Here is a 14,297-nt window from a genome sequence, read left to right on the forward strand (position 1 = left end):
TGCAAATTATCATAAACTTAGTGGCTTAAAACTAAGTGGTTTATTTTACAGTGCTGGTGATCAGAAGTCCAGAATGAGTTGCCAGGAGCTAAAAGTCAAGGTGTGGAAAAGGTGTTCCTTTTGGAGGTGCTAGGGGATAATCTTATTTCCTCACTATTTCCAGCTTCTAGAGCAGTGTTTTCCAACCTTTTTTGTCTCATTGCACACTTGAACCTGTAGTTAAACTTCTGGCAGTTAAATTGTGTTGATCAAAAAAGAGTAAAAGATAGAATATACTTAACTATGCTTTGAACTTCTTTCGAGAATAATTAATGATCTTTAAAAATTTTCATGGCACACTTAAGATCCCATGGCACAGCGATTGAAAATCACTGCCCTAGAGGTCAGTGGTCCCTCCCTCCATCCTCACAGATGTTAGTGTAACATGTCCAGGTCTCTCTCATCTCTATTTTTCCATGTTTTAGCAGGGGTCCTCAAACTTTAAACAGGGTATCAGTTCACCGTCCCTCAGACTGTTGGAGGGCCGGACTATAGTTTAAAAAAAAAACTATGAACAAATTCCTATGCACACTGCACATATCTTATTTTGAAGTAAAAAAAACAAAACAGGAACAAATACAATCACACCGCCATATGTGGCCCATGGGCCGTAGTTTGAGGACGCCTGTATTGCCTTCTCTTACTCTGAACCCCTTTTCCCCTCTTATAAGCATTGTTGTGATTGCATCATCAGACCCACTTGGATAATTGAGGATACTCCCCCCACCTGAAGGTCCTTAATTTAATGACATCTGTAGAATTCCTTTTTCCCAAGTATAGTAAATTTACATATTCATAGATTCCAGCACTTGGAACCTAGACATCTTTGGCAAGGGGAAAAGAAGGCATTATACAGCCTAGTGCAATTGATGAAGGGAGAGTGGCCTGAGATAGGTCTTAGAGGTGAGCAGGGGCCAGTTAGATCGTGATAGGTCAAGATAAGGAGTCTTTTATTTAAAATGGTGCAGGTTTTAAAGCAGGGGAATGATCTGAAGTGTAAAGCTCTCTCTGGCTACAGGATGGAGCTTAGTGAAGCCAATTCAGAGCAGAAGGCCTTACCTCTTTATTCATAACATACGCTGGGTCTTGGCCGCATGCTATGAGCATTTTGGGAACTTTAAAAAAAATCTAAATCCCTGTATCATACTTTGGAGCAGTTACATCAAACCCTTGGGAGCCATTTCCCATATTCCCGCATCTGTGCCTTTGAAATTGACTTAATCTAGGGATTAGAGCAGGCATCCTCAAACTTTTTAAACGGGGCTAAATCACTGTCCCTCAGACCGTTGGAGGGCCGGACTATAGTTTAAAACAACAACAACAAAAAAACTATGAACAAATTCCTATGCACACTGCACATATCTTATTTTGAAGTAAAAAAACGGCGCCTGTGGCTCAGTGAGTAGGGCGCCGGCCCCATATGCCGAGGGTGGCGGGTTCAAACCCAGCCCCGGCCAAACTGCAACCAAAAAATAGCCGGGCGTTGTGGCGGGCGCCTGTAGTCCCAGCTACTCGGGAGGCTGAGGCAAGAGAATCGCTTAAGCCCAGGAGTTGGAGGTTGCTGTGAGCCGTGTGACGCCACGGCACTCTACCCGAGGGTGGTACAGTGAGACTCTGTCTCTACAAAAAAAAAAAAAAAAAACAAAACGGGAACAAATACAATTCACACCGCTTCATGTGGCCTGCGGGCCGCAGTTTGAGGACGCCTGGATTAGAGTGAGCTGGAGGCTTATTTGTTTTAGCAAGGCCCAGGTGATAAACTCTCTGCCAGGAAGCTTCTCCAGCATTCTCTAGTACAGGCGTTCTCAAACTGCGGCCCGCGGGCTACATGAAGAGGTGTGAATTGTATTTGTTCCCGTTTTGTTTTTTACTTCAAAATAAGATATGTGCAGTGTGCATAGGAATTTGTTCATAGTTTTAAACTATAGTCCAGCCTCTAACCGTCTGAGGGACAGTGAATTGGCCTCCTGTTTAAAAAGTTTGAGGATGCCTGCTCTAGTAGAAATGAATTCTTTTCCTTTCTTGGTTCCCATTTTCACTTATATTTCTACTGGCACCTGTCACAGTCTGCTGCCTCCTTTGCTTATCATGCCTTCGATAAACAGAACCACTTGGCCAAGGGCTCTTCCAGACACTGGGACTTTTTACAGTACAGACAGTCCTTATCATAGTTTAGATGGAGGTAGGAAGGGGCTGACTTACAATAAGAATACCCTGAGATAATTGTTCAAATGGAGATTTGTCAAGTGCCATGGGAACATGGGGATTTCAGAGAAAGTTTCTCATCTATTTCAGTATTTGAGCTGAAACTTAAAGTTGCTTTGGTATTTGCCTGATGGTGAGCTAGGTAGGAGATGAGGACAAGGAAGAGCTTTCTGAGTAGACAAAACGTGAAAGGCAGAAAGATGGGAGAGACGATAGTGTTGTTCTCAGAGACCATGTCTGAGGGAGTGCTGTGAAGGTGCTCAGTCTTACCTTGTGCACGTAGAGGTGTCACTGAAAAGTTTGAGCCGAGGAGTGATCATGGTATGATTTCCACACTGGAAGAATTGCTGTAGGTGATGTGGAAGAGAGATCGGAGTAGAGTATGGAGACACTGGAGATAAAGACAAGGAGGCAGTGAGTGACACTAGGGGGAGGCACAGGGCAGGCTCCGTGTGGGTGAGGCAGAAGGGGATTTGCAGTGACTTGAGGTGTGAACTGCTCTTTGGAGCCCAAGGTGGGGAAAGGAAGGGAAGCTATGGGAAGGCAGAAGATTGAAGGGGAGATTCAGGACCAGGATTCATAAAAAATCTTTTTTGCCTAGTAAGTGACATTTGAAGAAATTTATATGCTGATCAGAAAGATCTAATAATCTTGAAGGTAGAAAAAACTGGAATTATGTAAGTAAAGTGAAAAACAATATAACAACCCACTGAGGAGATAAAAGGATAGGAGGAAAAAATAGTGAGGAGCAGTATGGACATGGCGATGCCATCTGCTGACTTTGTGACGGAGCCAAAAGCATCAAGTTTGTCCCGGATTGCTTCAGCTTTCTCTGTGAGTTGGGAGAGAGCAGTGAGAATAGATGTAGGTTACAGGACTCACCATGCTCAGCAGTCCTGGGCCAGGGTGGAGCAGATTGTTGGATCACCGCGTGAGGCTTCTGTGGGATGGTTGGGGTGGGGATGGAGGATCTGCACGTGCCCTGCCCTAGGTCGTGAATTGCTCTGACCACGTCCTAATTCGACCTTCTGTTTTGATAGTGTGTGGCCTTATGTGTAGTGGTTGTATAAATGTTGAATTTTCATTTTTCTTCATGGATATTTAATTTGCCTACTAGGACAGTAATGATGACACTGAAGATGTTTCACTGTTTGATGCAGAAGAGGAGACAACTAACAGACCAAAAAAATCCAAAATCAGGTATGAGGCTAACTTGTCATGTGACTTTTATGCTGGTGTCAGGGCCGTTCTGTTTGTAGATGCCAGCCAGGGGGAGTCAAGGCAGAGTGATTAGAATGTGCTTATCAATATACGTTGCTAGTTTGATATTTAGTATGAGACAAATACAACATTGCAGATGTTTTGGGGAACAATTGGCATATAGAATTTTACTTAATGTAGAGTTTTTAAATCAGCAAATCCCATTGTTTGAACACCTGTGTTTTTAATTCCTTGCCACTCTTTTCTAAGATTGTGCCATTTCATTATAGTTTCTATAGATACATTACATTTTGATTTATTATGCAAATTTCAGAATTACATCTTTCGTATAAAAAACAAGAAACGATTAAGCCAAACATATATCTAAATTTAAAGAAATTCACTTAATGAAATCAAATTCTACTTGAACCTTGAAAACATGATAAGTGAAGGATGCCAATCCCAAAGGACCACATACTGTATGGTTTTATTTACATGAAGTGTCAGCAATAGGCAAATCTGTAGAGACAGAAAATAAATAATGGTTACCTAGGGCTAACAGAGTTGGTAGTAAATGGGCAGTGACAGCCAATGGGCATAGAGTTTCTTTTGTGGATGATACAAAGTTGTAAAATTCAATGTGGTGGCTAAAAACCATCAGATTGTATACTTTTAAGTAGACGAATTATTCAATGTGTATTGTGTCTCAATACTGTTACAAAGCAAAAACTAAAAAACTTGATCTGATAGTCACTTTATCTTAATCCTAAAGTGATTTCTGAGGGCCAAGGAATTTTTTTGGTGAAGTTCAAAACTAGGATTCAAATCCTAAGACTATAGTTTCCTTACTTCTCCAAACTAGGAGATTTTTGTCAAGATTTGTACTCAATGAAGGGTTAAAGTCATGTTTACATGCCATGTTTTTTGTGACAACAGGGCCTGGTCAAACTCTGGGGCTTAAAAAAGAGGTAGGAGGTTTACTTCCTCCTCCAGTCATCTTCTCTTAGAACTCTTGACGGTTGTGCCATAGCTAAAACATCTTCCGTCTATGTCTTCTGGTGCTTAGAGGAAATGTAATTGGGTTTCTTTCATGTTTTGGTTTTCAGACATCCAGTGGCATCATTTTTCCACTTGTTCTTTCGCGTCAGTGCCATCATTGTCTATCTTTTCTGTGAACTGCTCAGCAGCAGCTTTATTGCCTGTATGGTAACAATTATCTTGCTGTTGTCATGTGACTTTTGGGCAGTGAAGGTAGGTTTGACTGTTTTTATTTTAAAATTATATTTGATATGAGAGTGAATGACATAAACAGCAAAAATTGTGAGGCCTAGCATTTTGGATTGGTGTTAGTTTATCGTTTTTCTTATTTCAGGCCCCATCTGTGTTGAAGTACTGCAAGTCTGAGATATACATGTGCAGTATAATACTTCTCTGTGATCACTTTTTATGTGCCACTTACTTCAGGTTACATGTAGGTTTTGATAATACTGAGTTTGCTGTGCTGTATGTCAACCTACAACAGCTTTAAAATTAAGCAAACAAGCAAATGTGACTAGCAGCCACGGACTCTACATATTGCTTATAGATCATACCACCAATTTTGTTTCAGGATCATCTCCGGGTGTGCTGTGTATATTCTAGATAAGGCCCCAGTGTAGTTTGTCCACAAATAGTTTAAAAGTACCTACCTTTTGTCCAGGCTTCTGTGGGAGTTGCAGTGTTTCTCAACCACAGGTAAGTTTTTCCCTCACAGGACATTTGTCAATGATGGAAGACAGTTTTTTTTTTTTTTTTTTTTGGTTGTTACAACTGGGGATGGGTAGAGGCCGGATACGCTGCTAAACATCTTAAGATGCACAGCACATCTTCCCCCACTCCCAACAGAGAGTTATCTGGCTCAAAATGTTGATTGTGTCAATGTTGAGAAACCCTGCTATAGGGGATAGAAAAGGTATAAGAAAAGGTTTCAAAGTCAAAGGCAATGATGGGTAGATGGAGGGATGGATAGATCACTTCTACCGACAGATGAATCTGTAATGAAGTAACTGTAATAAAGTAGTAAATGTAGACGCTATTCTAGGTGGTAGGTATTTGGGTATTCACTTTAAGATTTAACTTTCATCATAAAATGATGGGGAAGAAAAATCAAAGGCTAATTTTGGAATTTCAGAGACATGTATACTGATTTCAAAGACCAGTAAGATATTGCACATCTGTTCATACTCACCAACCCAGCCATTCTTAGATCTTTTAATTTGTACCGATACCAGAAGTGGTTGGCTTGGTGATGGCCAGTTTCCACAGGCCACATTTTGCTGAGAATGAAAATTGCCAAGGTCTGTTCTCTTTAGGCTTTCTTTTGTCCATTCTTATTGGCTTGTATTTCTTTGAATTTCTTCAGTTTATGCTCCAGTGTTTACTATGTCCTGGTCACAGTTTTGTTTTGATGACTATTTCTTTTTATTATTCATACAGTTTGTAGTTTAGCCATATAGAACATTGCTGTCAGTCACATCTCCTGGTAGTTTTCAAACTCATATAATTAAATCCTTCTGGGTTAAGGGTTTTAAAAAACATGACCAAAATAGTGTATGTTCTGATACTTTTCTTTTTTTTAAACAAAAGCTTAAGAAAGGTCACCCTGTTATCCTTGGCAAAATTACCTATACATGTAGATATTCTAACACTTGAGATATGAAGCAAAAATTAAGAAGTCCAGAATGGGGAAACAATTAAATGGACTTGGGAAAGGAGATAGGCAGTGTTCTGAAACTAGTTAAAGCAGAGATGTGTCATTATTGTAAATCTCAATGTAGTTGTCAAAAAAGATCTAATTATTTATAAAAAAATCTTTATGTAAACTTCTACTTGACATTAATGAAGACCAAGAGATGTAGAGAAGGGAGGGTAGTTTCAGAAGTATGTTTAAATGGTATAGCTTATATGGGGATTGTGGTTTTTTTTTTTTTACTCTGCAGAGTAAAAAATGATTAAATGATGGTTTTCAAAAATGTAATAGCAATTATTAGTAAAATTTAAAAGAAGTTGTGTATCTTCTGCAACGTTGGGGGAGACAGGAGTGCCTAAGACAGTTCATATAGCAAAGGAAGGAAAGTACTGCAAGTCAGAGTGTTGAGGAGGGTTGAGTATCACGAAACCCATGCACAAGTGCACAAGGTGATGGAAGAAATCGCAAATTCATTATAACAGTAAATGTAATTTGAATGAACTCCTCTTTTAAACATAAAAATTCTAAGACTAGTCCAAAAATCAACCAAGATGATCTTACTAAAATAGTGACGTTAGAAAAAATAAAAGAAGGCAGAGCTAACTTTATCAGACCAATTCAAACAAAGAGAAACCCAGCATGATAATATTATCATTAAATGAAATAGAGATCAGAGTAAGAAAGCCCTAAATGGAATAAAAAAGGGTCATTTTATGAATCACAGTGAAGATCATTCACAGAATAGGATTTTATCAAACTATAGTGAAAACATTAGAAACACTAGGAGAAGATGGGAGAAGTGTGTTATATGTTAACCATAGTTTAACAAAGCACTGTCTGTGACAAATACAAGTGCCAGAAAATAATGTGGTCTAAAGGATCTGAATAAAATAATAAAGTCAATTTAATAGCAATATTTGTGACTTCGTATATACAGAGATAATACTTTCTTATTTAGATCCTGTGGAATATTTACAAAAAATTGATTTAAGTATCACTAATGAAGAAAATTCAAATAAATTGCCCAAAGTGCTTACATTTTCCAGGCCAATAAAACAAAGCCAGAAATTAGTAAGAAGTGGTTGTCAAAATTAGAATTCTTTTTAAAAAGACATCTTGCTAAATATCTTTATTTTAAAAGGAAACAAAAATTGTAAATATAGATTTTTTTACACCTTTGTGGCAATGATCATCTATAATCAAATTGTCAAATGCATCTAAAACTGAACTTGGGAAAGAGGGTAGGCAGTGTTCTGAAACTGCCAAGGGAAAAAATAGACTAAATACTTTTGTTAGAAAAGAATGAAAATAATGGACTACTCAGGTCCAGAAGTTTGAAAAACAAAAGCAATAAGCGTATGGGAAATAAGAAAATAAACTAATAAGGATAAAAACAGAAAGTAAAGAATTGGAAGTGGGAACATGGAGGACTTTAAAATATTCTCAGTGATTTTTGAAAATGCCAGTAAAATACACTTGTTGCTATTCCCTTTTACTGAGCCTTTAAATGTTGGCATTTCTACAATAGGGATTTTGGTGTCTAGGCTCTTCCCTTCCCTCTCCTGTGTTCCTTTCATGAGCACTGCCATCTGTGCTTCTGGTTTTGTTTGCTGGAAGCTGTATTGACTTCCAGGCCTGTCTCTCCATCCCGGTTTGTCCTTGTGACATTTTTATATGGCTATCTTGAAGACACCTCAAATCCAACATGTATAAAATACTACTAATTATACTCCTTCCCCAGAATGTTCCTCTTCTATAAGTCTTCCCTTTCACAGGGCCTGGACTCACTGTTCAGTTTACTTGAGCAAATGAGAAATGTGTAAATTACCGCCTTGCTTCCCCATATCCAGTTAATCACCAGTCCCATAAGTCACTTTCTTTCTTAAGGTTTCTGTACTTACCAGTCTATCTGAAATCTCTTCTTACTTACACATCACCTTCCTAATCTTTTTTTTTTGTGCCATGGGTCCCTTTTGCAGTCTCATGAAATATAAATGTTTTTAAACATGAGATTACAAAGGAAGTCACTTATATTGAAATATAATTTAAAAATACTAAAAAGGTAAGGCGGCGCCTGTGGCTCAAAGGAGTAGGGTGCCGGCCCCATATGCTGGAGGTGGTGGGGTTCAAACCCAGCCCCGGCCAAAAACTGCAAAAAAAAAAAACAAAACTAAAAAGGTAAATTTCTGATTTAATTATGTGTGCAGTAATTTTCTCTTATTTGCAGTTTCCCATTCTGTGGTTTCATTTACCTGTGCTACAGTACAATAAGGTAGTTAGAGAGAGAGACAAAATTTATATAACCTTTATTATAGTATACTGTTGTTAATTGTTTTATTTTATTATTGTTAATCTCTTATGTATGTATGTATAGGATTTAGTACTATCCATGGTTTTAGGCATCCATTGATGTTTCCCCGACAGATAAGAGGGAACTTTTGTACTTTCTGGACATATTAATAGTATGATCTAGTGACAGGTCTAATAACTACTTTCAAAATGGTGATGAGGATAAAAGATATTTTGAGATTATAGCAACAAGTGCAGTACAACGTAAAAAATATCTATGGTTTTTCTTGTAACAAAGTCATGGGTACACATTCATAATATGTTAAATTTCAGCCAGGGGTTAATGAAAATAAAGATACATTTTTTTCCCCATGAATCCAGAAGTCCTGACTCTTTTTATCGAATGTCACTAATTAAACATCCCCTGTATTGTTGATTGTTAGTTATCTTTTACAGTTCATTCCAAAGGTGATTCCTTAGGGAGTTATTCTCTAATACCTGGACTAGATCAGATTTCTCTTATACTCTTCAAGCATCCCACACATTTCCCTCATAATGCCACAGTTGCTAATGGTACATTTATACAATGGTTGTCTTCCTCTTTTCCCCAGAACACTTAAAGCTCTAGGAAGACAGGAGTGGTATCTGCTAATTACCATTTTATTACCAGTACATAGTAGATGCTCAGTAAATAAACATTAGGAAAGCTGTCAAAGTTATTTGTTGCATTAGTAATTTGGAAAAGAGCTGGGTACATTTGAGAGATGAAGACCAGTGCCTATAACCATTTTTAGGGATATATACTTATAAAATAGATGTAGCTGCAGTCAAGACATTAAGATAGGTCACAGTGGTCAAAGAACAAGGACTTAGGATAAATAGGAAATTGGGCAAGTGATGAGTGTTGGCGAAGGAAAGAGAGAGGGTGATATTCATGGATGGGCTTGCTGCTCACCCTGTTACTTCTCCCTCACCTGACCTGTCACTGCCATTTTGCTCAGTCTTTTAGCCAGGCCTGATAGGTAGTGTGGTCTTTGTTAACTAGATATTATGGAGGTAAAGCTGAATATTTTTGATTGTTAAATATAACACTAAGATATAAGTGTATGGTAGATCTTAAAAAATGTTTTACATATGTGTGTTTGTATTATTCTTTATCAGAACGTCACAGGTAGACTAATGGTTGGCCTTCGTTGGTGGAATCATATTGATGAAGATGGAAAGAGCCATTGGGTGTTTGAGTCCAGGAACGTAAGCTGTATTTTATTTGGTAGTAGTGTCATTTGATAAATTATTACAGTGAAAATGATAATTGTTTTGTGGTCAGAACAACAGATTACATTTGAATATGTAAGGAAGAAGTATTCAAGATTAAAGGCGCTACCCCAAATCACTTGGCATGTCAGCACTAAACCAGGTAGCCTTTTAAAATTTTTCTGTCTAGTTCAGACCAGAAGACATGTATAGGACAGAATCCTCAGACGACACTTGGTGAGAGTTTATACAGTATGCTAAGTTGCTTATTAGGGGTTGCTGATAAAACATCTCCTTCTGATAGCCCCAGCTTTGTTGCCTTGCCAGACATCTGTGTGGATCCCTATATGTCCAGCACATAACTGCTTCTGATATTTTGTTCTGAGGTCATCTTTCACTTTTGGGCAGGAAAAAGAAGGAGAAAGATTGCGACTGTTTAGAAAATCTGAATTGATGAGATAAGCTTGTTCTTTAAGCCTGTGCCGTTTGAGAGTCCTGGAGTGTGGGGGACCCTTGTCTGTTTCTAGTTAGCCAGCTACTCAATAGTGAACGTTCAGTTTGCCTGTGGAAATCAGTTTGTGAGGCAGTGGACAAAACTCTTGGAGACAATACCAGTGAAAGTGCTTGCCTTCTGCTTGGAAGGACCTTGATAAGTAATACTTCTCAGAAAACAGCATTGTGCTCAGTGAGCCTGTATTTCTCTATATTATAAAATCTACTTTGGAAGCAATTTGCCATCTTGTAAATTGCTGGATATTGCTGAATCCTCTGACTCCATTTCTTTCTCTGGACTCTGACTTCACCTTGTAGTATTCAGGATGACTATAACTTGATTTCCTTGATCCTCATCCTAAAAGGTATTATTCAAAGCTTCCTTATGAATAAACAGTACACGTGGAAGCAGAATTGGGTCGAAGCCCATCAGAGACTACTCTTTACTGTCTTAGGTTGTGATAAACTATCCATTCTGCCCTAAAAATGCAAAATTCTTGAGTTAAAGTATACTAAAAACATTTCCTTAAGATTACAACAATGATAGAGTCCTTAACTGATCTTTTGTGTTATAACTTAGGACTTGGGTTGTCTTTTTTAATATTTGAGTTTGGGGATAATTTATTTTTTATTACAGATGTTAAACTTTGTACTGATAAATCTCACAGCAGTGATGATTGACGTATGTTCTTTTGTAGGAGTCTTCTCAAGAGAGTAAAACTGCTTCAGAGGCTGAATCAAGAATCTTTTGGTTAGGACTTATTGCCTGTCCAGTGCTGTGGGTGATATTTGCCTTTAGTGCCCTCTTCTCCTTCAGAGTAAAGTGGTTGGTGAGTATCATTACAGAACTTTTTAATAATCCACTCAGGCGCTTGATGGTAATCATAATAAGCACCTACTTGTGCTCTTCACATTGGGGACTTATCTTGAATAGGCAGCTTCATCAAGTATTTCCTGGGTTCTGTTTCCCAACCCTGCTTTTCTCCAACCACCAGAGAGCAGATCCTGTTTAAGACACCATTTCACCAATGTGTGTTTAATAGAGTGGTTGGTAACCTGCTTTGGTACCTACTGCTGTATCACATTACTCCAAAACTCAGTGGCTTAGAACAGCAGTCATTTTATTTTTTCACGGTTTCTGTGGGTCAGGATCTTGGGAAGGGCTCTGCTAGGAGATTCTGGCTTAGGGTCTTTTTTTTTTTTAAAATACAAGGAGATAAACGTTTAATTTGTGTTGAATACAGTGAAAATGATAATTGTTTTGTGGTCAAAACAACAGCAAAAAAAATTTTTTTTATTAAGTCATTTGTATGTAGATCATGAATACATTTATGCCATTGTGGGATTCAATGTGTTGATTATTTGTGAAAATTAGAGTGCTTACATCCTACTGATTAACATAGCCTTCATCTCATTTACCCAATTACAGTGTAAGACATTTGTGTTCTATACCTGATAGATCCAACTTGTTCTTGCAATATGCTCCATAGGTGTGGTCCCCCTATTAACCCTCCCTCTATTGACCCACCCCCCTCCCTTCCACTTCCCTCCCCTTCCCTCCTCTTCCCTCCTTCATCCTAGGCTGTAGTTGTGATTCATCTTTCATATGAAAGTGTGAGTCATTATAAATTGGTTTCACAGTAGTACTGAGTACATTGGATATATTTTTTTTCCATTCCTGAGATACTTTGCTAAGAATAATATTTTCTAGCTCCATCCATGTAAACATAAAAGAGGTAAAGTCTCCATTTTTTTTTAATGCTGCATAGTATTCCATGGTATACATATACCACAATTTATTAATGCATTCATGGGTCGATGGGTACTTGGGCTTCTTCCATGACTTGGCAATTATGAATTGAGCTGCAGCGAACAATCTGTTGCAAATATCTTTGTTGCCAAATGATTTTTGGTCCTTTGGATATACACCTAGAAGAGGAATTGCGGGATCAAACTGCAAGTCTACATTTAGATCCCTGAGTGTTTTCCAAACTTCCTTCCAAAAGGAATGTACTAGCTTGCATTCCCACCAGCAGTGCAGAAGTGTTCCCTTTTTTCCACATCCATGCCAACATCTGTAGTTTTGGGATTTTGTGATGTGGGCTACTCTTACTGGAGTTAGATGGTATCTCAGAGTAGTTTTGGTTTGTATTTCTCTGATGATTAAAGATGATGAGCATTTTTTTCATGTGTCTGTCGACTGTGCGCCTGTCTTCAGAGAAGCTTCTGTTCAGGTCTCTTGCCCATAATGAAATGGGATCATTTGTTTTTTTCTTATTAATAAGTTTGAGTTCTCTGTGGATTCTGGTTGTTAGACCTTTGTCGAAAATATAACTTGCAAAATCCTCTCCCATTCTGAGGGCTGTGTATTTGCTTTACTTAGTGTGTTCTTGGTAGTGCAGAAGCTTTTTAATTTGATCAGATCCCAGTAATGTATTTTTGATGTTGCTTCAATGGCCTAGAGTGTCCTCTTCATAAAGTATTCTCCCAGGCAGTGTTTCCCCTGCACACTCTCCAAGAATTTTTATAAGTTTAAGTTTTATAAGTTTTTAAGTTTTAAGTTTTTATAAGTTTTTTATAAGTTTAATTTTCTTAAGTTTAAGTCCTTTAGCCATTGAGAGTCAATTTTTGTTAGAGGAGAAAGGTGTGGGTCCAGTTTCAGTCTTCTACAGGTCACCAGCCAATTCACCCAGCACCATTTGTTAAATAGGGAATCTTTCCTCAGTTTGTATTTTTGATAGGCTTATCAAAGATCAAATGATGGTAAGTGTCTGGGTTCATCTCTTAATCTTCAATTCTGTTCCATACGTCCACCTCTCTACTTTTGTGCCAGTACCATGCTGTTTTGATCACTATTGATTTATAGTATAGTCTGAAGTCTGGAAGCATGATTCCTCCTGATTTGTTTTTATTTCTGAAGTAATGTCTTGGCTATTTGAGGTTTTTTCTGTTTCTGTATAAAATGAAGTACTAATTTTTCCAAATCTTTAAAGTATGACAGAGGTCCTTTAAAGGGATCGAATTAAATCTGTAGATTGCTTTAGGTAGTATAGACATTTTAACAATGTTGATTCTTCCCAGCCATGAGCATGGTATATTTTTCCTTTTGTTAACATCTTCTGCTATTTCTTTTCTCAGAGTTTCATAGTCGTCTTTATAGAGATCTTTCACATCCTTAGTTAGATACACTCTCAGATATTTCATCTTCTTTGGCACTATTGTAAAGGGAATAGAGTCCTTGATTGTTTTTTCTCCTTCACTGTTGTTGGTATATATAAAGGCTATAGATTTGTGAGTGTTAATTTTGTATCCTGAGATGTTGCTGTATTCCTTGATCACTTCTAGGAGTTTTGTAGTTGAGTTCCTGGGATTTTCCAGATATACAGTCATATCATCTGCAAAGAGTACAAGTTTGATCTCCTGTGGTCGTATTTGGATCCCTGGATTGCCTTCTCTTGCCTGATGCGGATGGCTAAGACTTCCATTACAATGTTAAAAAGCAGTGGAGACAATAGGGATCCTTGCCCTGTTCCTGATCTGAGTGGAAATGATTTCAATTTAACTCCATTCAATATGATACTGGCTATGGGTTTGCTGTAGATGGCCTTTATCAGTTTAAGAAATGTTCCTTCTATACCTGTTTTCTTAGCGTACTGATCAAGAAAGGATGCTGGTTATTATCAAAAGCTTTTTCTGCATCAGTTGAGAGAATAATATGGTCTTTGTTTTTTAATTTGTTTATGTGATATATTATATTTATGGATTTACATACATTGAACCATGCTTGGGACCCTGAGATGAAACCCACCTGGTCGTGATGTATAATTTGTTTGATGTGTTGTTGGATTCTGTTTGCTGGGATCTTACTGAATATTTTTGCATCAATATTCATTAGAGATATTGGTCTGTAATTTTCTTTTCTTGTTGGGTCTTTTCCTGGTTTGGGAATCAGGGTGATACTTGCTTAATAGAATGTGTTGGGAATTATTCCTTCTTTTTCTGTGTTTTGGAAAAGGTTAAGTAATATAGGTACTAGTTCTTCTTTAAAGGTTTGGTAGAATTCTGATATGAAGCCATCTGGTCCCGGGCT

The 14,297-nt window shown here is 37.8% G+C and overlaps 1 protein-coding gene across 5 annotated transcripts in view; it reads left to right on the forward strand.

The window, feature by feature from the left end:
• TVP23C (trans-golgi network vesicle protein 23 homolog C) overlaps positions 1-14,297 on the forward strand; it is a 34,350-nt gene that overhangs the window by 2,562 nt on the left and 17,491 nt on the right. Inside the window, exons 2-6 of one of the 5 annotated variants that reach the window (XM_053567967.1) lie at positions 52-100; positions 3,362-3,444; positions 4,551-4,695; positions 9,623-9,712; positions 10,906-11,037. In XM_053567967.1, the coding sequence (XP_053423942.1) occupies positions 52-100; positions 3,362-3,444; positions 4,551-4,695; positions 9,623-9,712; positions 10,906-11,037 (499 nt within the window). Of the gene's footprint in view, positions 1-51; positions 101-334; positions 383-2,689; positions 3,079-3,361; positions 3,445-4,550; positions 4,696-9,622; positions 9,713-10,905; positions 11,038-14,297 lie in introns of those variants that run through there. The other 4 variants (XM_053567969.1, XM_053567968.1, XM_053567970.1 and 1 more) reach the window with 4 other exon arrangements.

The sequence above is a fragment of the Nycticebus coucang genome, chromosome 18 (genome assembly GCF_027406575.1).
Source record: "Nycticebus coucang isolate mNycCou1 chromosome 18, mNycCou1.pri, whole genome shotgun sequence".
In the NCBI taxonomy this organism is placed as follows: domain Eukaryota; kingdom Metazoa; phylum Chordata; class Mammalia; order Primates; family Lorisidae; genus Nycticebus; species Nycticebus coucang.